The sequence below is a fragment of the Mauremys mutica genome, chromosome 7 (genome assembly GCF_020497125.1).
Source record: "Mauremys mutica isolate MM-2020 ecotype Southern chromosome 7, ASM2049712v1, whole genome shotgun sequence".
NCBI classification, from domain to species: domain Eukaryota; kingdom Metazoa; phylum Chordata; order Testudines; family Geoemydidae; genus Mauremys; species Mauremys mutica.
Window position 1 is genome coordinate 31,411,975 of NC_059078.1, and position 25,051 is coordinate 31,437,025.

General features: G+C 45.9%; 2 protein-coding genes and 1 long non-coding RNA gene across 6 annotated transcripts in view; 1 reads left to right on the forward strand and 2 right to left on the reverse strand.

The window, feature by feature from the left end:
* POLA2 (DNA polymerase alpha 2, accessory subunit) overlaps window positions 1–1,703 on the reverse strand; it is a 52,063-nt gene extending 50,360 nt beyond the window's left edge. Inside the window, exons 1-2 of the mRNA XM_045025771.1 lie at window positions 1,463–1,703; window positions 627–754 (exon numbers count right to left, since the gene is read on the reverse strand). Coding sequence (XP_044881706.1) covers window positions 627–754; window positions 1,463–1,547 — 213 coding nt within the window. The 5' untranslated portion in view covers window positions 1,548–1,703. The remainder of the gene's footprint in view (window positions 1–626; window positions 755–1,462) is intronic.
* On the forward strand, window positions 1,640–5,441 carry LOC123375124. Its single transcript, XR_006581319.1, has 3 exons — window positions 1,640–1,833; window positions 3,569–3,698; window positions 5,286–5,441. It is a non-coding gene; the product is annotated as an uncharacterized LOC123375124 (long non-coding RNA).
* Window positions 5,442–12,873: 7,432 nt separating this feature from the next.
* CAPN1 (calpain 1) overlaps window positions 12,874–25,051 on the reverse strand; it is a 50,810-nt gene continuing 38,632 nt past the window's right edge. For all 4 annotated transcript variants that reach the window (XM_045025767.1, XM_045025768.1, XM_045025766.1 and 1 more), the window contains 10 exons: window positions 24,074–24,285; window positions 23,137–23,176; window positions 22,259–22,324; window positions 17,883–17,940; window positions 17,374–17,438; window positions 17,067–17,135; window positions 16,705–16,783; window positions 15,779–15,895; window positions 14,951–15,009; window positions 12,874–14,074 (listed from right to left, as the gene is read on the reverse strand). In XM_045025767.1, coding sequence (XP_044881702.1) covers window positions 14,048–14,074; window positions 14,951–15,009; window positions 15,779–15,895; window positions 16,705–16,783; window positions 17,067–17,135; window positions 17,374–17,438; window positions 17,883–17,940; window positions 22,259–22,324; window positions 23,137–23,176; window positions 24,074–24,285 — 792 coding nt within the window. In that variant the 3' untranslated portion in view covers window positions 12,874–14,047. The remainder of the gene's footprint in view (window positions 14,075–14,950; window positions 15,010–15,778; window positions 15,896–16,704; window positions 16,784–17,066; window positions 17,136–17,373; window positions 17,439–17,882; window positions 17,941–22,258; window positions 22,325–23,136; window positions 23,177–24,073; window positions 24,286–25,051) is intronic.

Here is a 25,051-nt window from a genome sequence, read left to right on the forward strand (position 1 = left end):
TAAGATTGGGGGATCCAATATCAACCTATAAAGCAGTTTCTTTTTCTGCTTTAAAAGCGATGGAGTTTCTCAAAAATATTACGCTTTCCTTTCTCTCACTCTTCTAACGTTTTGTCTATTTAGACTGTTTGCTTTTCAGAGCGGGGACTTGCTAACTGTGCATATATAGGACACAGCAACATAGGACTGTTCTCAGTGTGGACCTCTAGGTGTTACTATAATACAAAAAATAAGATAAATAATCTTCAGAGCAGCAAGAAGCCAAAACACCATACTCAATTATTCCTATATTTAGGGCAAGGGATGGTTTGAGTTTGTTTCACTCTCAGTAGATTTGTCTTAATTATGATATTAAAGAAAGTATTTCTAGTCAACAGGTTCTAAAACTGCACCACGTACAAGACAAGCTGTACTTTAGCTGTGCCTGCAGGCACAGGTCTCATTAATTCCCAGCTAGGTTTCAAGTTGACCTGGTGGTATAGACACATGCCTCATCTACACCAGAGTGTAGGAATTTAGTGCTAGCTATACAGTCTTAAAAACATGACCTTTTCCCCCAGTCTACACAAAGCAAACTACACCTCCTCCCAACCCTCTATTAGCTGTTTACTAAACATCATTCTTACTTCATGTTCAAAGACATTCAGGATCTCTACAGTGAGACGAGACCCATCTTCTTTAGTTGTAGTGAAGGCAACTAATTCATTAGCCAAGTCATTCTGTGCCAGTCTGTGCGTCATGCATAGTTCAACCACTGCAAGAGGACAGATGTTTTATACAGAGCTGAATCACTGATGAATTTGCAGATGTCATCTCTCTTGCTTTAATAGGCAGACACCACAACTACAGTTGTTTAGCACTGCAGAGGATCGATTAGAGTCAAATCACAGTTGTCCCTCGCTATTTTCGGCGCCAAACGAAAGAGGCACTTTGTTCCCCCCTCCCCCCAGCCTCTGGGAGGGAGCAACACAACTTTATCAGCTGGCATCCTTGATACAAACAGCATCTAGTCCCAAACACTAGTTTCCCCAATGTTAAACACAGGAAACGGAGCAACAAGTGACATTAAGCGCAGAAGGAAGCAGCGTCCAAAGAGCAATTTCTGCCGCTCATCACTTTTCTGCCTCATACCCCCCCAAACCCCTCCTCCAGACCCCCCCGCAATCCCCCTCCCCGCCAGGATTTCAATTTACCCCATCACCTTACTCCCACCACGCAACACCTGCCGCCACCCCACAGCCCGCGTTACCCACCCCTCCTCACAAGCCCCAGGACACCGCCCTACTGGTCCGCTCCCTGCGCCCCCACAACCCCTGTTGCACCTGCCCCGGAGGCCCCTCCGTCCCAATTTCTCCCTCAAGCCCCGCTTCGGTTCCTGCTACCTCCCCCCACACCCCGCCTGTGCCCGCCGCCGCCGCCTCCCCCCGTCTCATCCCCTGGTGGCGCGTGCCGCCTCCCTCACGTTTGTCGGGCACCGCCTCTTCTTCACAGCCCACCCCGAACACCTTGAGATCCTCCAGCAGCTCCTCGACACAGACCGACCCCATTGGGCACCCCCGGCTGCTGAGACAGAAAGCAAGCGAAAAACCCGCCACCCTCACGACACTTCCGTGCTTTACGGCCGCCGTCGCCTTGCCTGCCCCGGCCTCCAGCAGCCAAAGGGGCGGGGCCTATTCCGACTGGGCGTAGCTAGCTACCACGGAGCGGCTACTAGGGAGAAGGCGGGGAAGCTCCCTCCGAAATACCGCATCGGTTGTGACCAAAACCATAGCTGAGGGGCGTGGCTACACATCCGAGCCGCCTATGCGAAGCCCTAGGCGGGGCTGGAGACCGGTAGGGGCGGGGCTGTTTCTCCCCTGTCAGCTCGCGTGGGCGGTTGGGAAGGGCGGGTGTCAGGGGGAGGCTGGCTGGCGGAGCCCCCCAGAGGGGAGGGTTTGTTCGTTGGTTGGTCTCGCGCTGTCGCTAGCGCTCAGAAGGCGGGCGGGGGCACGGGACAGTCAGGGTGGAGGATGAGGAGCCTTGGTGAGGGGAGCGTGAGCGAGCTGGGCAGGAGCCTCCTGAGCGGGATTAGATAAATTGAGCCTCCCAATTCCTCCCCCAAGGGTGGAACTGATATAACCTCTCCCTGAGGGAGAGAAATCAGGAGGCCCCAGGGATGGGGTGGGGGAGCTCTGAAGGGGAAATATTTTAAGGGGAGGGAAGGGTCCATTGATTAGCAGAGAAGAGATTGGGGAGAAACAACCCCCCTTAAAGGCTTAGTGTGCACACAGTGTTGTGTTGCATGGTGTTAATCCTAACTAACTAACTAAATATATATATATATATATATGATATAGATATAGATATATAAAAAATGATGGGGTCTAAATTAGTTATCACTCAACAAAGAGATCTTGGAGTCATTGTGGAGAGTTCTCTGAAAACATCCACTCAGTGTGCAGTGGCAGTCAAAAAAGCAAACCAAATGCTGGGAATAATTAAGAAAGGGCTAGATAATAGGACTGACAATATCATGTTACCATGGATTTATATAGAGGCATGCCCACATCTTGAATACTGTGTGCAGATGTGGTTGCCCCATCTTAAAAAAGATATATTGGAATTGGAAAAGGTTCAGAAAAGGGCAACAAAAATGATCAGGGGTATGGTGGCTTCCATATGAGGAGAGATTAGTAAAACTGGAACTTTTCAGCTTGGAAAAGAGATGGCTAAGGGGAGATATGATTGAGGTCTATAAAATCATGACTGGTGTAGAGAAAGTAGATAAGGAAGTGTTGTTTATTACTTCTCATAACACAAGAACTAGGGGTCACCAAATGAAATTAATAGGCAGCAGGTTTAAAACAAACAAAAGGAAGTATTTCTTCACACAACGCACAGTCAACCTGTGGAACTCCTTGCCAGAGGATGTTGTGAAGGCCAAGACCATAACAGGGTTAAGAAAAGAACTAGATGAATCCATGGAGAATAGGTCCATCAATGGCTATTAGGCAGGATGGGAAGGAATGGTGTCCCTAGCCTCTGTGTGCCAGAAGCTGGGAATGAGCGGCAGGGTATGGATCACTTGATGATTACCTGTTATGTTCATTCCCTCTGGGGCACCTGGCACTGGCCACTGTTGGAAGACAGGGATACTGGGCTTAGGGTGACCAGATGTCCCAATTTTATAGGGACAGTCCCAATATTTGGGGCTTTTTCTTATATAGGTTCCTATTACCCCCCCCCCACACACACACACCCCATGTCCTGATTTTTCACGCTTGCTGTCTGGTCACCCTAACTGGGCTAGATGGACCTTTGGTTAAACATAGTGAGGTAAACTGCTGCAACTTTTCATGTGGTTCCTCTTAAACAGATTTAAACTTTACTTGTAGCAGTTTAGCTTGCACCTTATAAGCTAATCCAGTATCACCAGTTTTAAACCAATGTAAATGTGCCCACCCATGGATTTGTGCTGAATTGGCTTTTAAACCAATTTATGTGAAACTGTTACAACTTGTGTGTGTAGATAAGTCATTAGAGAGCAGGGCTGCACTTAGGGTATAAGAGAAAACTTGTTTTTTCAAAGAAAGAACTACAAATGATAGAAACAAGATCATACCCGATGAACACAGGGAACAGGAGGGTGAGAATGGAAGCTGTAGGTGGAAGAAGGAAAAACAGAGAAGAAAGAGCAAGAAAAAATACAGACTTTTAAAGTCAGTGAATTTTATTTTATTCCTTCATGTCCCTACATTTTATTGTATTTCCCTGACTCATGCCCCACAGCTCCACATAGAAGGGAACAGCAGGGTGGTGTTAGTATGTGGAGTTACCAGGCCCAATCTTAAGCATTGCTTTGCACTTTTAATTCCCATTAGCTTCAACAGTTAAGGCCCTGATCTTGCAAAGATGGAAATTCTGGTGCATAAGTCAGGCTTTCCTCACTGTCTCTTAGGATCATACTCCTAAAGATAAAGTGTGAATTATCAGCAAAGAATCCTGTGGCACCTTATAGACTAACAGACGTTTTGCAGCATGAGCTTTCGTGGGTGAATACCCACTTCTTCGGATGCAAGACATGCCCCAGCTCTGAGCCCCCCCCCAAACCCAGAGCCCCTTCCTGCACCCCAAACCCCTCATCCCCAGCCCCACCTCAGGGGCATTCTTGCATCCGAAGAAGTGGGTATTCACCCACGAAAGCTCATGCTGCAAAACGTCTGTTAGTCTATAAGGTGCCACAGGATTCTTTGCTGCTTTTACAGAACCAGACTAACACGGCTACCCCTCAGATAGTGTGAATTATCTTTATCTGATTTCGTTTAAATTGTAAATCCTTTGGGCCAATGACTGTCTGTCTTTTTGTTGTGTAGACTTGCTTGCACAATGCAGGTGGGGTGTCTAGGGCAATGGTTTTCAAACTTTTTTTCTGGTGACCCAGTTGAAGAAAATTGATGCCCGTGACCCAATGGTGCTGGGGATGAGGGGTTTGGTGTGTTGGAAGGGCTCAGAGCTGGGGCAGAGGGTTGGGGTGAGGGTGGTGGGGTGGGGCTGGGAATGAGGGGTTCAGAGTGTGGGAGGGGGCTCTGGGAAGGGGATTTGGCTGTGGGAGGGGGTCAGCACTATGGGCTGGGGGTGCAGGCTCTGAGGTGGGGCTAGGGATGAGGGGTTTGGGGTGCAGGAAGGGGCTCTGGGTTTGGGGTGGGGCTCAGAGCTGGGGCATGGGGTTACCTTGGGCGGCTCCTGGTCAGCAGTGCAGCGGGGTGCCAAGGCTGGCTTCCTGCCTGTCCTGGCACCGCGGCCCACACTGTGCCGCAGAAGCAGCTGGCAGCAGGTCCGGCTTCTAGGCAGAGGCGTGCAAGCAGCTCTGTGTGGCTGTTGCCCGCAGGCACTGCTTGGGGCAGGGGCAGCACGCAGAGCCCCGTGGCCTCCCGGCCTAAGAGCCGGTTGTGCTGCTGGCCGCTTCCAGGGCACAGCGCGGTAGCAGAACTGGTAGCCTGCCTTAGCGGGCAGCACCGCCGACAGAACTTTAATGGCACGGTCGGCAATGCTGACCAGAACCGCCATGACCCAGTGCCTTACAGTACTGGGTCGTGACCCCCAGTTTGAAAACCCCTGGTCTAGGGTAGGCACCATTGCAATACAACTAATAGTAATAATTGTTTTCTGGGCTAATAATATTAGCAATTTTGTAGAATTCAATAGTGAATACAATAAATAACCAGGATAAGAACTGACCACTCATCACATCTGTAATGTAAAGTTTAGAGGTGACTTGCAACGAATTTTTCCCTTTGATTTCTCAGTAGGTACTGACGATCTTGAAGAACCTCCCTAAGAGGGCCATCGGTATGCATAAAAGAATTAAAACTAAAAAAATATATGTTAGATCCCTCAGGTCACACAAAGGGATCCTGGCGGCAGGGCCGGCTTTAGGAAGTGCGGGGCCCAATTCAAACATTTTTGGCAGGGCTCTGGCAGGGATGACTAAAAAAACAAAGCCTTTCATTTCTTCCTTGTATTATTTACTTTCCATAACTATATAAATAATAAAATTATATATTATGTACATTGATTCATATATGCTGTTGATTGGTTATTAATGAACGCCGTTTCACATGTGTGGGTCACCGCCAATCCCTGGGGGTGTGCACATGTGTGGGTCCCAGCTGCTCCCTGCCCTCCCTCATTGAAGCAGGTATGCAGGGTTACTGCCCTGGGAACTGCAGGGCAGCAGTGGACATGGGGCTGGTTGGAGGCAGGGCAGGGGCTGACTGGAGGTAGGGTCTGGCTGCAGGCAAGGCAAGGGGTGCGGGGCTGGCTGGAGACGGGGGTGTGGGGTGGGCTGGCTGGCTTCAGGCAGGGCCGCAGGGGCGTGTGGCAGGGTTTGGCAGGGCTGGAGACAGAGGATTGTGGGACTGGCTGGCTTCAGGCAGGGGGGTGCAGCAGGGGTTGGCTGGAGACAGAGCAGGGGGTGCAGGGCTGGGTGCGGGCAGGGGTGTGTGTAGGGCTGGCTGGCTTTGGGCAGGGCCACAGGGGTGTGTGGCAGGGGTTGGCTGGAGACAGGGCAGGGGGTTTGGCAGGGCTGGCTGTGGGCACCGGGGGCAGAGCTGGCTGCAGGCATGGGGGGGCAGAGCTGGTGCAGGCAGGGCAAGGCAAGGGCTGCAGCAGAGGCAGCTGGAGCCCTGGCCCTTTAAATAGCCCCCAAGACCCCCACTATCCCAGGGCTCTGGGGGCTATTTAAAGGGCCCGGGGCTCCCCTGCTTCTACCCCGCCTCAGACCTTTTAAATAGCCGCGGGAGCCCTGATGAATGCATAGGGGTGTTGCCGGCACAGAGGGCCGAGGACAGCAACAGTGGGGGTTCGTTGCCCGGTGTGCGCTGCACTAATTAACACACCAGGGTGGAGAAGCAAAACCAGGTTTATTTGAGCCCAAATAAGGTGCAAGGGAGACATAGCAATCTCAAATCCTGCACACAGATACAAACAGCTCTCTCTCTTTATACATGATTTCAGCTAAGCATTTCCATTCCCTCCACACTCCTCCCCCTTACCCCCGCTCTTCCCCCTCCCGTCTATTTTCTATAGCAAATACATCATGCAAGTAGCCATTAAATCATACTTGGCAAAAACCACTTTAGCTCGTTAGTACCTCTTCTGTGAACAGTTATCTGTACTTTCCCACCGTGGGGGCTACGTTCTCATGCATATAACTTTAATTACAGCATCTGCTTTCCGCCTATCTTATTTAGTATTGGCTACATCTAGTATCAAGCAGCCTTGCAGCTGCCAGTAATTAGCACATAACACAAAAGGTTACAAAAGTTTAGTAAGGCTAACAAAAGCACTTTACATAAAGGTACTTTGGGTCACATAGGCCCAAAGCCATCCTCCTGAGTTACCTAGATTTATGCCTAGTGACACCAACAGGGGCAACGGGGCTCCGGCGGCTATTTAAAGGACCGGGGTGGCAGAGGCAGCTGGAGCCCCAGCCCTTTAAATAGTCCCCGGAGCCCCCCGCTACCCCAGGGCGCCAACTGGGAGAGCGGGGCTGCAGGGTAGGGCTTGCCGCACTGCGGCCGAAGCTCCAGCCGGGGCCGTGGGGCTTGCCACGCTCCAGCCGGAGTTCCAGCTGGGAGAGCGGGGCCGCGGGGCTTGCCGCGCTCCGGCTGGAGCTGCAGCTGGGGGAGCGGGGCCGCGGGGCTTGCCGCGCTCCAGCTGGAGCTGCAGCTGGGGGAGCAGGGCCGCGGGGCTTGCCGCGCTCCGGACGGAGCTGCAGCTGGGAGAGCGGGGCCGCGGGGCTTGCCGCACTCCGGACGGAGCTGCAGCCGGGGCCGTGGGGCTTGCCACGCTCCAGCCGGAGCTGCAGCCAGGGCCGCGGGGCTTGCCGCGCTCCGGCCGGAGCTGCAGCTGGGAGAGCGGGGCTGTGGGGCAGCTGCGCTCCTGCCTGCGCTTTGGTTAGGGGAGCGGGGCCACAGAAGACCCCGGAGCAGGGAGACGGCAGCCGGAGTAAGTAAAAAAAAAAAAATTAAAAAGGCGCCAAAGGTGCGGGGCCCTCTTAGGCGCGGGACCCGATTCCCAGGAATCGGGCGAATCGGCCTAAAGCCGGCCCTGCCTGGTGGCTCCGGTCATCACCGCTGACTGGGCCGTTGAATGTCTGGTTTGCACAGCGCCGCAGTGGGGCTGACAGGCTCCCTGCTAGCCACCAAGCTGTGGACCATGTGGCTCCCAGGTCAGGAAGTAGCCAGCATGTCCGGCTCCTAGCCTTAGGTGCTGCCAGGGGGTGGCCGCATGTTGCCCCGCCCTCAGACATATTTCCCATTGGCTGGGTCAGGGCAGGGGAGGAATTAGTACCACTTGCGAGCACTCACCGGGTGGCAGTTGAGGGGTCACGTGGTGCGTACCTCTCTCTCTGTTGCCCAGCGCTCTTCTCCTAGTGTGGCTGGGCTTGAGCTGCAGCAAACCGCGGTCTGTTGCCCTGTTGGTGACACCCAGGAGTTGAAGGTATGTGTATCCCCATCTCCAAGTGCTGGGAATGGGGCTGCACCCCCATCCTCCTCACTGCATCTCTCCCTGTCCCAAACCCCCTGCACCTCCATCCCCCTGTCACTGCATCCCTCCCTGTCCCACCCCCCTGCAACCTCATCCCTCCCCCGTCCAATCCCATCCTGCCCCCCACACCTACCCATCCAGTTCTGTACCCCTTACAGCGTTCTCCCACCCATCCTCTCCACCTCCCAGAGCTGCCACCCCCATATCTGTCACACCCCTGCTAATGGGACCATTGCAGCTGTGATAATGCATGGTCCTAATTCCACCCACAATTACAATATAGGCATTTATGAAATAAAAATATATTTATTGGTTTATCATTTCCACAAGTTACCACCACTAACAAATGTGAACTGTAGTCCATTTTCTCATAGATGGAACAGAATTGTTGCACCAATGTTGAATTATACAAAACATTTATACAGATGACGTGACATGAACAAATCAGGTTTTGTACATATCAAGAGCAATATCTGACAAGTTATTAAGAAAATAGAGCTAAGGATGGAGCAGATTCTTAGTTTCCCTTTTGGATTACCCATTAACCCCTGAGAAAGTAAAATTGATCCCCAATTTCTGTTTTACAAGTTATATTCTTACTTGTTGTCTTAATCACCTCCATTTGAAGCTTAAATTCACTTTGACCTATTCACCCTTTTGTTATTCATCCATTCTGGAAAGCAATATTAGCATGTAGGAGTATATGTATATGGCATTGTTGAAACAAATACTGAAATGCTGTATCTGTTTCTGGTGTCTACATTAAATAGGATGTTGAAAAATTGGGAAGGGTGTAGAATAGAGCCACAAAGATAATTTGAGGACTAGAGAAAATGCTTTACTGTGAGAGGCTTAAAGAGTGCAATATCTTTAGTTTATCAGAAAGAAGACTGAGAGGTGACTTGATTATGGTGTAGAAGTATCTTCATGGGGAAATAATATCAGATACTACAGGGCTCCTTCATTTAGCAGAGAAAGGCATAAAAAAAAGTCTGGAAGATGAAGCCAGAAAAAAATCAAATTAGAAGTAAGGCACACATTTTTATCAGTGAGAGTGATTAACAATTGGAACAAATTACAATGGGAAGTGGTGGGTTCTTCATCTCATAAGGTCTTTAAATCAAGACTAGATGCATATCTTCCAGAAGTGCTTTAGCCCAGGGGTCAGCAACCTACGGCACGCATGCCAAAGGCTGCACATGAGCTGATTTTTCAGTGGCACTCTGCTGCCGGCCTGGGGTCCCGGCCGCCGGCCCTGCTCAGCCCACTGCCGGCCCGGAACCCCAGGCCAGCAGCAGGCTGAGCAGGGCCGGCGGCCGGGACCCTGGCTGGCAGGGGCCAGCGGATGGAACCCCAGACTGGCAGTGGGCTGAGCGGGGCCGGGGGCTGGGACCTCGGCTGGCAGGGGCCGCTAGGCGGGTCGCTGCCGGTCTGGTGTTCCATCTGCAGGCCCTGCCAGCCCAGGTCCCCACCGCTGGCCCTGCTCAGCCCACTGCCAGTTTGGGGTTCCGTCCGCCAGCCCCTGTAAATGTAAAATGTATTACTGGTGCATGAAACCTTAAATTACAGTGAATAAATGAAGACTTGGCACACCACTTCTGAAAGGTTGCTGACCTCTGTTTTAGCCAAACAAACTATTTAACAAGTTATTGGACTTAATACATGTATGATGGGGCAAAAAAACCCAGAAGTATACATTGAAGTAGTTTCAATTGGCACTCTCATTTACAACTGCTTTTGGGTTATATTGTTTGTATCTTCTTTACACTTCAGAAGAAGTTTTAAAAGTTTAATTTTCTAGTAGTGTTTAAAATCTCTCCGTGGTGAGGTGAAGGGTATCTGAATCACATAGTCCATCTCCCATATTAGAACTGTTGCAGCTCCTGGTCTTTTCCTGGTGCCTGTTGGGCTTTGTAGTGAAAATGAGCATGTGAGGGTGGGGGAGAGCAAGCGAGGAGAGATGGAGTGAGTGGGGGTGGGGCCTCAGAAAGGGGTGGGGTGGGGCAGGGCAGGGGTGTTCAGTTTTCTGGAATTAGAAAGTTGGCAACCCTAGCTGTGAGGTATCACTTTAAAATGTCCATGACTGTCTGTGACAGGGTTCTCTCATCTTGGATTCCTTACTGCACAGTCTTCATGCACACCACTGGCAAGTTCTATGCTATGTGCTTTATTTACAATGTTCTTTGCAGCATAAGGCTTTTCACCAAGCCTTTACCTAACTGCCAAGGCACAGGGCAGGAGGGGAAGAGACATCACACCTCTCTGAGATGCTGGGCTCATGTTCCTTTCCCTCTAGCTTTCTGTCTGTCCATCTCTCTCTCTCTCTCTCTCTCTGACATCCTCAGTTGATGAGCTGAATCCTCTTGTTGACTGGTTAATCAGTTGGTACTTATTAAATTATCTTGGCACTTTTGCTCATGTGGGGACACTTACCAAGTGCACAGAGTGGTGAGTCAGCCTTAGGCTACTCACACTCTGTCACACTGGCTCTTAGATATGTCTACACTGCAATTAAATACCTGCAGCTGGCCTGTGGCAGCTGAATCCGGCTTAGAGGGCTCAGGCTAAAGGGCTGTTTAACTGCAGTGTAGATGTTTGAGCTTGAGCTTTGACTCTAGGAACCTCACTGAGCCCAAATATCTACATTGCAGTACTGCTGGGGGAATTCTGCACCAAAAAATTAAATTCTGCACATATTTGAAAATTCTGCAAAACGCTGCATATTTTGTCAAAATAACACAATATACTCTTGCCACTTACAATTATTTTGGTAATGTATTTCAAAATATTTGTCAGCAAGCATGTCTAACAATACAGATAAAAAATTGATTTTTTTTGACAAATAGGTTCCTTGCTAGGTATGTTAATACAGAATGTTGTGTAATTCATTTAAATTACAATACACAGCTGTATTTTCTGCACCTATCAGAAGCAGTGCACAGGCTTGGGGAAGTCAGGGGTAACAGAGGAGCTGAGGGAGAGGGAAGGAGCCTAGGAGTGAACCTGGAGGATGTTGGGTGTGGGTGGGAGATTTTTCTTGAGGGGCGGGGGGGGAATTGTTAGGGTGTTGGGATGCCTCCCCCATACAGACCTTGGCTGACCCCAAACCTCTCCCATTCAGTCAGGCACATCTGCCCCTGTCCCCACACCCCTCATCCCCACAGGTCTCTGCATCCCCGCATCCCCAGGCTCAACCAGTAACCCCACTAGCTCCTGAGCCCATGCTCCAGTCTCTCCCCCCCCCACTAGCCCTTCTGAACCCGTCTGTGACACTCCCCCAGCAGTCTTGTGTGCCCCACTCTCTTCTAACCTGGCTCCGCAGGCAGGGTGCTATGTGAACTTCTATTCCTGGGGGAATTCTGCAGCACTGGCATAGAATTTTGTATTTTCCTGCATAAAATACATTTTGCCTAAGTTCTGCAGTTCCCCCTTTTCCCCACCAGAGGCCGCTGTGGCGCATAAATGCAGCTGGCTGTTCTGGCGCCACAGCGGCCTCTAGTGTGAAAGTTGGAACTGGGGGACGTAGGCAAAATGTTTGTTATGCGGGAAAATACAAAATTATGCGAGACAGATGAATTAAAAAAAACCAAAAACCTCAAACTGCCGAAGCGCCCAAAAGGAAAAAAAAAGCCATGGGTTAATTGAGGACAGGTGTTCAGACTGGTAACATGCAGATCTCACTTTATATACCAATAGCCAACAGTATGGATTTTTGATATCCTTAATCAATTTGGAATCTGGCCAGGCAATATCTTGAATATAAAAGAATTTTGCTTCATTCTTATACCTAGAACTTTTTACCTAAAGATCTCAAAGCACTTTACAAACATTCTCTCACTTGCACAGTTTTGTAGCTAAAGAGCCAAGTTCGCTGAATGATTGTTTTAGTGACCAAAGCCAAGGATAGTTATGCTTCTAACATATAAAACAAATTATTTAAACTAAATTAACAGTCTGATTAAAATATTCAAAATCCCTAAACCCTTCAAACATGGATTCATCTATGATGCTTACTGGTAAAATTATTGTAGTCAATAATCCAAATTATCCCATTTTCTGTCTCCCATGCTATTACTAATCTGTTTGAGGCAGAGCTTCATCTGATATAAGTTTTTATAGGGTCGTAATTGTCATAGTTCCAAATTCATGACCTCAGTGGAGCTATAAACAATTTATACTTGATGACTATCTGCCCCCAGGTTTCCAATAGTATAATCAGAATGCTAGAATTGATTTTAAAGAGTATTATATTTTCAACATGAGTGGTAAGTAGGCACTTTTTTTTTTAAATGCACACTATTTGGCTTCTCAGATTCAGTATATTTTACACCTTAACTTTAACTCCACAATTCAGAGTGCCAGTTAATATTTCTCTCTGGAGACTGATTGTGGCCCAGACCTTGGCACATAACCACTTAAGTCCAGTCTGCAGCGACAGCTCCAGGCACCATTGCTCCAAGTGCATGCCTGGGGCGGCAAGCCGCAGGGGGGTGCCCTGCCAGTCCCCGCAAGGGCGGCAGTCAGGCAGCCTTCAACGGCTTCCCTGCAGGAGGTCCGCCGTCCCCGTGGACTTGGCAGCAATTCGGCGGTGGGTACGCCGAAGCCACGGGACCAGGGACCTCCCACAGGCAAGGCGCCGAAGGCAGACTGCCTGCTGTGCTTGGGGCGGCAAAAAAGCTAGAGCCGCCCCTGCCAGTCTGAACCAGAGAAACTTGGATATAGAATTTGTTTTGCTTTTTATTGGAGCTTTCTGCAGATGCGCTAATCTAACAACCCAAAATGACAGGATAGCTACATTTTTAAAAGGAACAGAAAGGAATAAACACAGAGAAAACAGTTTTAATAGTACTTTTAAAATTTATTTTTGGAATTAAAACATTCGGTTTCTACAATACAAAATAAAACTACTCAGTATGTGTGTGTAACTTAATCCCTGATATTGACACTCCTGGCAATGTTAAATAAGCATGCTAATCACCTCAAAATCCCCTTATCACATACAGGAATATAAAAAATAGCAAATGACAAGAACAGTTTGACCTCAGGGAGAGAGAGCTTTGGAGAACATTCATGCCACTTTAAGCTTGGATAAATACACCAGAAGTGTGCAAAGGCAAAGGTGAAATAGGTGAAAGGTGTTTGGCTATTGTAGTCTTGAGGCACAAGAAATCCCAGGTCAGCCATCTCAAGATGAAGGCTTTTCACAGTGCACCATGAATGAAATGCATACATTCCAGTTTGCTGGGCCCTTTCTCACTGCTCCTCTCTCATGCATATTCTCAGGTGTAAAGAGAGCATGGAATAGGGCTCACTGAAGGAGACCTGCAGCTACAGCCCTAATCCTTTTGGGGTCTGTCTCAGGAAATTTAAAAACAAAAAGCCAGAGGCTGAAATGGAAGTTCTGGGGGTGGGCGAGGGGAGAGTAAAGACCAGTAATACAGGGACAGGCAGGGAGGGGGAGAAGAGGTTGCCTTGGCAAATTGTAATATTTAGCACTTTAGTTAGAATCTTCACTAACAAAGCAATCAAGAACAAATCCAAAAAGCAAAGTGTGGAGAAAATGTGACCTTGGGAAAGCAGCAAATTTTCTAGGATACTGTGCATGGCGGGCTCTACAAGAGGGTAGCATCATCAGACGTACTTATCCATTTTTAAAAAATGAGCACATAATTGAATGAGAAGGCCCATATGTGGCTTTGGCATTGTGTCCTGCAGTTTCTCACCAAAATGTTGTACTAAAAATTAAAAACAGAATGGTTTTAGCTGCCTGAGGGAAGGTGCAGAAAGGCTTGCAAGGACAAGTCAACCAGGCATGAGGGTAGGAACTGATAAGAGTATCTCCATGCATTGGCGTGGGGTCCCCTTGTCCAAAGTGAGGCTTCTGTAGGCGTGAGTAGAGGCAGCAAGGAGGAGGAGACAACCCCTCTCCCCCTTATCCCAAGGCAAAGGCACTTGCAGATGAGATTACATGGGGAAGAAAGCTGAATGGCTGGGTAGGAGTGGCTCCTTGTCTTCTTCAAGCAAACATGGTTAGCTGTAACCACTGCAGAGGAGAAAGAAAGAGAATGTGAATCATCTCCAGGAACCTGCATCTCCATTTCCACCTGAAACCATTACCATATTAACCAGGAATCAGTGTATATTTCTTTGTACTACATCTAAAGGGAGGAACACTCCAAAGCATGTATAGCATAACATGTTTGTTTGTACAATAAAAGTGTGTGTCTATGCCCTCTTCTCGCTCCAAGCCTTTCAGACTCTACTTTATATCCATCCTAAGGGCATGATCCAAAATCCATTGAAAGCAGTGGAATGACTTCTATTAAAAGTGGTCTTTGGATCAGGCCCCAGATGAGGAGACCACTAGCTGACATCATTACTCTGCTGGGATAAAATAAATCAAAACGACTTGGTAAATCTACCAGTTTGTATTAAAAACTGAGGAAGTTTATGGGAACATTTGGGGGGGCAAACTGGTGTTTGTGACAAATTTACAGATTAGTAATTAATTATAATTCTTTGCATATCCATAGTCACTTTCATCAAGGACCACAAATTAGTAGTTGCAGCAGTAAGTATTAATAAATTCAAAGCCTCATAACATCTGTATGAGGTAGGTATTCTTGCTAGAGATGGGCAAACTGAGGCACACTAATATGCCCAAAATTGGTGAGAAGGCTGGGACAGAACCAAGAAATCCTAATTCTCTATCATTTGCACTAAATACTGGAGAACACTATCACTACCTCTTTTGTGGCTGAATGTGTAGTGAATTGTAATTATTGTTCTTATGACTCCTAGAATAATGAGCAAGGGGAGGAGCAAGACTAACATGGGAGGTGTTAATATCTACTCCAGAGGACCAGCTATGAGAAGTAAGAGACCCACACAAACCAGGGGAGGGAAAAAAAGTATGTACCTTAAATAAGTCGAAAGTGACAACTCCATCTTTATCTGTGTCCAGAGATTGAAAAAACCCTATAGAGATGGGGGAAGAGGGGAATGGTTTGTAATTATTATTTTTTAATTGCACCGTTTAAAAACGTTTATGCCAATGGGTAATTCTCAGACCTCCTATAGAAAGTAGTATACATCTGAATTCTCTCCAAATGGAGACGGTACCACTTCACCAAGAAAACTTGCTGGAGAACGTTTACCTTCCCTTTACTGCTTTTTAATCCAACATGGCATCAGAATCCATTGAATGAAACACGTACAATTCTTGCTACCAACAGAATAAAGGTAGGACCTAGCCCTTTCAAATCTAAAGATGGGGTTAAAAAATAAATGGGAGTGCGGATATTTGCAATAAAATTACTAACAGATACTTCAACTAGTAATCTCTCCATCAAAGAGCTATCCCTGCCTTCTGCCATCTACCATCTTTTATAGTCTGCTAATCCCAAGAACTAGCTTTACAACAATTATTAAATATTCTGTGAGTAGCACCATCAACCAGTGGCTCACAGTTAAGAGTTTGAATAATGCCAATGCAAAATGCTGACTGTTAGGAAAATACTCACTGTCAGCACCAAATGGGTTATTTGGTACCATAGGCATTAGTACCCAAACTTCATGAGCTGGCACAGATCAAGAGAATATTTTAAAGCTGAGTAGGTTAGAGTCTGATTTCCAGCTGGGTTGTGCACAACAATATCTGTATAGTACCATAACAGGAAATTCATACCCACATGGTAAGAAACAACAAGTTAGAAACATAAAAATACTCTCAGAAATTTGTACTCACTGAACATGGTTTCAAGTCGCACTAAACAGCACACAAAGTTATCGAAGTCAACAGCCAAGTCAGGCTCAGAATAACGGGTGATGATCAATTCATACAGTTTCTTGTTCAGTTTAAAGCCTGTCAAGACATTACTATATTAAAAAGTCAAGCAATTTAAAACAGCATTACATCACTTGATTTCAGGCCACACAGGTATTATGTGGACTAAACAGACCAGTCTTGGAAAGTCATGTATGTATAGAGAGATCTGTTTATTCATCACTGAGGCCAAGAATTTAGCATGATTCAGAAAAGGATTGGCCATTTATATGGATAACCAGAATATTCTGAGTTATAGTAAGGATTAAAAAACCCAAGAGTTTTGGACGGGATATAAATATTTATGTTGTAGGACATTAGCCAAGAGGGGTTAGGAAGAAACTTTCTCTGTAGGCAGGTTACTCCATAACTTTCTGAAGCAGCTTGTATGGGCACTGTTGGAAATGGGATAGACTGTTAGATGGACCACTGATCTGATCCAATATGATTATTCTTTGCTACTACCAATCAAATCTTGTCATTTTGGATTGTAACAAGCAACTACTCAGGTTTTCTGTGCAACCACAAGAGGGCACATCATTTCTTGTGCAGAGCACAGTAGCGCTTAGGTCAGCTACATCTAAAATAAAGTTGCACAGATCTTACTGGAGCTCTCTTCTTTAGCTTTGCTCAGAATTTTAACCTATTGTACAACCGTTTGATCATTTTTCTACAGTGCCTAGATGGATTATTGGACAAACCTATCAAAACCTTGGTTCCATCGTGGTTGGAATAAAGGGTACAAATGGTAGTTGTTTGGTTTCTGATGGAAGAGATTATGAATTAACTGACAAATTAATTAAATGCAAGGTAATAAGTTAACTCCATCAAAGTATGTGATACATCACCTGCAGACTCCAGTGCCATTCGCATTTCATAGGCACTCATGCATCCAGACTTGTCTAAATCAAACTTCCTAAAGACAGTCTTAACAAAAAAACAAAAAAGGACACATGAGGGTACTGGACACTCCTGCAGTGGGGTAAGCAAATCTCATGGACTGTAATAGAGTCACACAGTGTACTGAAAATGTGCAAAAATACCACATTGCTGTGTACACGAACAACAAAGACTGGATTAAAAAAAGCACCAAATTTTCAGTGCTGGTACCAGAGCATTTTCAAGTGACATTGGAAATTATCTGTCATTGATATGGATAAGCTAAAGGAAGCAGAAGCAGAAGCAGGGGATCAATAGCAACTTCACCTACCAGGTAACTCCTAATTTTGTTCCAGAGGATGTTGAATTCCACCAGTCCTAATTTCCCATTTCCATCTCTCTATTCAGGAAAAATTGTTAAGGAGAAATGTTTGCAAGCTGACTTCCTGAAGAGGAACTTCCTCTCCCATCACACCCCAAAAAGAAACCAATCAAAGTCTCCACTAAACACTAGCACCCTGGCAGCTATGTCATTTTTACTTAATTAAAAAAAAAATCCCCTCATGACTGGTCTACATCTTACAGGCATGACACAGCCCAAAGGGCCAGGATGTAACAAAGATGCAGAAGGAGGATACATCCATGAGGTTCACCATACTTCGGCATGACTCAGTACTGAACCCTTTAGTCCGGAGGTCTTTATCTGGAATTTAAAGCAAAGAGGGGGCAAAGTTAAGGCACGTAGCAGAGTTGTTTATAATGCACTGTGTGAAAAGCTAGCATCCTCATTACAAACACTTGAGCTTTTTTGTGTTCTTTTCAGATTTCATGTAAGAATGCAACCTTAAAGCAGGAGTGAGGCAATAACTATTTTCATTTCCATCCTCTGCTAGTAGATAATGAGACTGCTTCCAACCAGTGGAGGAGAGAAATATATTGATTCTGTCTCCTATACTGATACTCAAAAAAGAGTGCCAGTGCCCAAGCTACAGCTACCAGTCTGGGTGCATCAGACTGCTGGTACTACTTCAAGAAGAGAACCACATGGTACACTAGATTACAGAGACTGACCAAGAAATACCCAGATTCAGACTATAACACTAATAGGTCAGCTGAATTATGTGATGCTGTTTTTTCCATTACTTACGTTTACTTATGATTTTGTTGAGGATAGTCTGCAGTTCTGAGACACTGATTTCCATATCCTAGAAGAACCAAAGAAATAATTCTGCATTTCTATTGTCTCTCACCCCAAAGTGATTAAACTGATGTACAAATTATGTACAGAACTAGCCATTGCTAAGATGCAGCCACATTTATTAGATGAATTGTGGCAGCAGTAACAGTGCAAAGCAACACCACACATTAGTTTAGGATGGGAAGTGAAGAATATGCTATCCAACCGAAACTTCCGGAGACATTTTAGAGGCAGAATGTAATTACTCAAATTTGAATTTGGTTAAAATGACTTGGACCAAACCCTCCATATTTCTGTGAGAAGTCGGTGACTTGAGATTCATAGATTTAAAGGCCAGGAGGGACCTAGTCTGATCTTCTGCATAGCACAAGATGGAGAATCCCACCCAATAATTTCTGCATCAAACCCATAATTTCTACTTGAGCTATAGCAAATCTTTTAGAAAGGTATCCAGTCTTGATCTGAAGACTTCAGGTGATGAAGAATCCATTTGTCTACCTTCTGCTTCCAATCACTGGATCTCATTGTGTCTTTTGTGCTAAATTAAAGAGCTGTCTATTTTCAGAAATCTCTTCCCCATATATTTACTTGTGGAACAGGATAAAGTCACTTTTCATTCTTCTCTTGAGTAAACTACATAGACTGAGCTTCTTAAGTTTCTGACACTAAGGTATGTTTTCCAGACCTTGAATTGTTTTTGTAGCTCTTTTCTGTACCTTTTTTTCCAATTGTTCAACAACCTTTCTGAAATGTGGACACCAGAACGGTCTCACTAATGCCATGTACAGAGGTAATACCAGCTCCTTTCTCCTACTTTATATTACCTTGCTTATACATCGAAAGACTGTGGGTACGTCTACACTACGGGATTATTCCGAATTTACATAAACCGGTTTAACAAAACAGATTGTATAAAATCGAGTGTGCGCGGCCACACTAAACACATTAAATCGGTGGTGTGCGTCCACGGTCCGAGGCTAGCGTCGATTTCTGGAGCATTGCACTGTGGGTAGCTATTCCATAGCTATCCCATAGTTCCCGCAGCCTCCCCCGCCCCTTGGAATTTCCGGGTTGAGATCCCAGTGCCTGATGCGGCAAAAATCATTGTCGCGGGTGGTTCTGGGTAAATGTCGTCAGTCACTCCTTCCGCTGGGAAAGCAACGGCAGAAAAGCATTTCGTGCCTTTTTTCTCTGGTTTGCCCTGGCAGATGCCATAGCATGGCAATCATGGAGCCTGTTTAGCCTTTTGTGACTGTCACCGTATGTGTACTAGATGCCGCTCACAGAGGCGATTCAGCAGCGCTACACAGCAGCATGCTTTTGCATGATAGCAGAGATGGTTACCAGCCATATTGTACCATCTACCATGCCATAAATTGGTAATAAGATGATCGTGGCTACCAGTCCTTTTGCACTGCACCATCTGTTGCGTCATAAGTGCCCCTGGCTGCTCTTAGCCAGGGGCGCAAAAGCCAAAATTGGGAATGACTCCCTGAGTCAAGCCCTCCTTTTTGGTATCTAAAAATAGAATCAGTCCTGCCTAGAATATGGGCAAGTGTACTAGAGAACCACTGTATCATAGAACCAGAGAGCACAGCTGCTGTGTGTCAGATCCTGCAGAAATTATGAGCTGTATGCTATTCACAGGGGGTGCTCCTGCAACAACCCCACCTGTTCATTCCGTTCTTCCCTCAGCCTTCCTGGGCTACCGTAGCATTGTCCCCCCACTTGTGTGATGAAGTAATAAAGAATGCAGGAATAAGACACAGTGACTTGTTAGTGAGATATGAGTGGAAGGCAGCCTCCAGCTGCTATGATAGTCCAGACAGGACAGTAAGGAGTGTGTAGGAGAGGAGCCCAGCATCCCTCTGCTAGTCCAGGGGCAATTGAATCTTTTCTTTACACATGAAGGGTGGGGGCTGATGGAGCTCAGCCCCCTGTTGCTATGATGACGATGGTTATCAGCCATACTGTACCATCTACCAGGAAAAATTAGGGCCAGGCGCCCTTGATCGACCTGACGGATGCTAGTCAGCATGGTTACCAGTCCTTTTGCACTGCCCCATGTGCCAATAGACTGATGATGAGGACGGATACCAGCCATATTGCACCATCAGCCATCCATAGCGTGGGGGGAGCAAGGATATTGGTGTTGAGTGCTGCACCATCGCGTCTATCTGCAGCATTCAGTAAAGATAGGGTGACATGTAAAAGAGTCAAGAGAGGATTGTTTTCCCTTTCACTTCTGGGGGGGGGGGGGGGTGCGTAAATTGCCTAGCTATGCCCTGACCCACCGCAGACACTGTTTTTGACCCTAGAAGCATTTGGAGCTCAGCCAAGAATGCAAATGCTTTTCAGAGACTGCAGGAACTGTGGGATAGCTTGAGTCCTCCAGTCCATGAGCATCCATTTGATTCTTTGGCTTTCCGTTACGCTTGTCACGCAGCAGTGCGCTGAGTCCCTGCTATGGCATCTGTCTGGAGATTTTTTAAAAATGATTTTGAATTTCGTCTTCTGTAACGGAGCGCTGATAGAACAGATTTGCCTGCCCTTACAGCGATCACGTCCGCATCGTCCATGCGGGAGCTCTTTTTATTTTGATTTTTAACTGCATCACCACACGTGCTGATCGGAGCTCCACGCTGGGCAAACAGGAAATATTCAAAAGTTCGCGGGGCTTTTCCTGTCTACCTGGTCACTGCATCCGAGTTCAGATTGCTGTCCACAGCGGTCAGTGGTGACTGTGGGATACCGCCCGGAGGCCAATACCGTCGATCTGCGGCCATACTAACCCCAATCCGATATGGTAATACCGATATTAGCGCTACTCCTCTCGTTAGGGAGGAGTACAGAAACCGGTTTAAAGAGCCCTTTATACCGATATAAAGGGCCTCTTAGTGTGGACGGGTGTGGCGTTAAATCGGTTTTACGCTCCTAAAACCGGTTTAAACGCCTAGTGTAGACCAGGCCTGTGTTTGCCCTCTTAGCTAATTACCATCACACAGGGAGCTCATGTTCAACTTTAATTACCATAAACTGTCAAGGCAAAACCTTCAGCAGCAGTGCTCCCTCCTACTACCACATGGAGGCATTAATTCGGTAATGATGCAGTGGGAAAAGTGCCACCTAAAAAGATAGTCAACACCATTTCATGTAGAACCTCATTTTTCTTTGAAAGTAATCCATTCAGCTACTGAGGCCTAATCATACTTATCTGCTTACATCACGTGAAGCAAAATGTTAGTCTAGCGGCTGGACTAAGGATGGTATGGGGAGAAAAGATTTAGAATTAGACAATTCACACCTCAAGTGTCCTAAACCCGAAAGAGGACAAACAATACAGCCAGCTGATTTTGCTGAATAATTGGAAAGCATATTATCTTGTGTAACCTATAGAGATGATGCTTGTATATGTTAGATTGTAATGTAAATAAAGGACTGGTTTTTGAGTCTAAAATTGGGCTTGATGATAATAAAGCCTAGTAAAATATAAGTGAAGCAAAGTGAGACAATTCACAGGCAAGTTAGAGAGAAATTATGGTCAAGCAGTAAATATGTTTTTGTTTTAGCTGATTTTAGCAGGTGTTGTAAGGAAATTTTTAGATGGTTTGGAATATTGGTAACTGCTGAAATTGCATTAATGCAAATGATAATTAGAATGATATTTGATAGTTATAGGCAATAAGTAAAAGACATTCGCTTTGAGTGTACAGAAGATTAAATATGGTAGTGGAAATATAGATATGGTAAAAGGTAGACTTAATTAATGGGTGTTGTTACAATTGATTATAAAAATAGTAGTATGCTAATTTTGTATTAGTGCATTCATTCACCATTAAGATACTATTAGAGAGAAGATTATATTCCTCCTTCTTCTCATCCAGGGACTAATCATCTCTGGATGCACCATTTCATCTTGGAATGTGCGCATAAAGGCAGTGTACAGTTATATTGTAATGCCTGTTTGCTTCAACTAATTATTTTATTTTAAATAAAATCTTTAATTCTATCACTCACAGTCCTCCAATAAATTAAACTATCTGTCACTCCTCTGGAGGATCAAATTGAACGAGTGCAGTTTGGTTCTATTTCTGATGTTTTAACTCTTACTTGGGAACACAAATCAAGGTTACACTTGCTCCAACTGCTCACAAAATGATATTGTAATAGGTAGGGACTCCTCAATGGGACCGCTATATATAGAACATACATTTTTCTTTATACACGTTGCTTTTCCACCCACCGCCAAAGGAATAAGAGCTGTAGCCACACCTCCTCCATATACTTGCCCCTTCATCTTAACTCAGTAAGAACAGCACACTTACCACTCCAGCGAGCTGCTTGAAAAGTTGCTTGAAACTGTCATCAATCTCACTTTCAGAAAGCACTTTCTGAGGAAAGAGAACAAATTTTTGATTGGCTACTTCTCAGAAGAGCAAAGTACCCAGCCCCTGAAAGGCATGCAGCAAGGAAATATGTATCCCAGGAAATTTGTTGAGAGCCCATGGCTGGACAGGAGAATACAGAAGTAGTAAAGATATCATGGCAACACTAGCCAAGTAGTAGAATCCTACATTTGAATATTTGAATCCCACATTCAGCTTCTCACTAGTAGGGGAGGGGTTGTGCAGTGAAAATAATGCATTTAGCTCCTGAGGGAGTTAGGTTTAGATCACTCAAGCAATACCTTCGCACCACTAAATCAGAACTCTTACACAAGTCCAGTTTCCCCAGAGAGCAGAGACATTTTGCATAGGGATGGGAAACTATAGTAGGTAAAAATCTGTGTTCAACCCAGATCTTCTGCTGTTGAGGCCTCTGGTTACATGACAACTAGACTGACTCAGCTTCAGAAGTTGTACTAAATGAATAGAGCCATAGTAGCTAGTTAGGAATATGGCACTGAAAGATGGATCTTTGGCTTCTTATGCAAGGAAACAACACATAGTAACTACCAAGTTCTAGCTGCCTATTCTACTGGAAAGGGCAAGCATAGAAAGAAAATAATTTTAAAAAGTTGTCAGAAGAATGTATGGAAACAGGAGGAGCCTCTTATGATGACTACATAAACAGGGCTCTCTGAACAGAGCCACAGGCTGTGAATTGAAACCAAGTGACTGCTAGAACTCTGAGTGGTCTTAAACCTCAAAAAGGAATCCTTAGTTTCTGCTCTTGCAGAGGTTAGGGGATAAGGGGTTCTTACCTCATCTGGAAGATTAGCCTGGATCTGATCATCCATCTCCCTGCAGAAACACACACAAAATGTCCATGAAAGAATCAAAATAGCAAAACCATTGTGACAAGAGAAGAGGTACTGTGTAGTCACAATATTGTATGAGCGTGTATAAATGCTATACGTTAGTTCTCAGGGGGACAAGTTTCTGGGTGCAAGAGAGGCTGGTACCTATGTTTCAGTAATGTTTGGCAGCCCCAAACCCTTATGGGCCCAGGCAAATAAATCACAGGCTCTAATGCAGGATCTCTGGCATAGCAAGGCACAATACTATCCATTGTATCAGCCCTCTCTTTTTCCAACCATCACATCTCCTACATATTGGTTTCCACAGCCACACGGACTAAAGGCCTTGGCTGATCTAGAATAAGTAAGTTTGTGTCACATTCCTTCTTCACAGTCAGCCAGAGAGAGAACAATACAATGCTTGGGAACAAAGATTCCCAAAGATTGCAAAAACATGATGATAGCTCAGTGGTTTGAGCATTGGCCTGTTAAACCCAAGGTTGTGAGTTCAATCCTTGAGGAGGCCACTTAGAGATCTGGGGCAAAAATTGGTCCTGCTAGTGAAGGCAGGGGGCTGGACTTGATGACCTTCCAGTTCTAGGAGATTGGTATGTCTCCAATTATTACCTTTATTACCTTTAGATACATGAATAAAATCCCACACTCGTGTACAAACTGCAGCCTTGTGAAATGGCCTTGATATTATTAAAGTTTTCCCTATATGGCCCTTGATTGGGAAGCCCTGATAGGCTAGCATCAGTTAGAAAAAGCATGGGGATGCAAGAGGTGGTAGTGGTACTGGATAGGATTCATCCCTTTATCTTCTGGGACCCAATTCCTGGAAAACAGCTACTAGTTCACACAAAACACATGCCATAATCAAAGATTGAAACTTACTTACTCAGTTCCAGCTTTTTTCTCTGAGAAGACCCTGAGGACAAAATCTCCTTCCTTGTTAGGTTCGAAGGTGGAAGGCACAACAATATACTCCCCTGGAGGCAACTTGAAGCGTGTGCTGACTTCACGAAGGTTTATGAACTGCTCCGAGCGGGCTCGTGAAGCATTCGCCAGGAAGAATTCTCGTTTCAAGTGAACTGCAGACTGGCCTACAAACTGCCAGAGAGAGACATATAGTCACCGCCATGAGCTGGCAAATCTTCTGCTCCACACAGGCTGCTAAAGGCCCAGTACAAAGGTCTAGCCAACCAGGATGTTTCAACAGTACCACAATAAAAGATAAGAAGGAAGAACCTTGGAAAAGGGCAGAGGGTCCTTTGGAAGCACGGTGGTCAAGACATTGGCATTTTTCCCTCTGTGCCACATAAGTTTTCCTGCCCAAATAACAAGTGAAAATAAATGTAATGGCTGCCACACACTGAATCAAACCTCAGGTTCCCATATTCCCAGCCTGCAGGGTCTGAGAACTACATCACATTCCTTTGGCTAACTCAAGAGCAGTGTTGATGGGCTCTGAAGGGAACTGTACCCATCCCTCTTAAAACAAGTATAGGACGGCCCAACCCAGAGAAGCAGAAAGGCTGCCATTAGAGAGAAAGGATGGTCCAGTGGTCAGGGTAATAGCTGAGAACCTAGAAGACCTTGGTTCAAGTCCCTGCTCTGCCAGACTTCCTGTATGACTTGGGGCAAGTCACTTAGACTCTCTGTGCCATAGTTCTCCATTTGTAAAACAGGGATACTTCCCTACCTCACAGCGGTATTATGAGGTGCTCATATATTACAGTGATAAGAGGCAATATAAGTACCTAAGAGATATTTAGAATAAAAATAGGACCTCAGAAAACACACACAGAATGTCATTACAGTACATCAGTTCCTGTTAATGGTGTGCCATTAGAAGAATGAAAAATTCCATAAAAGT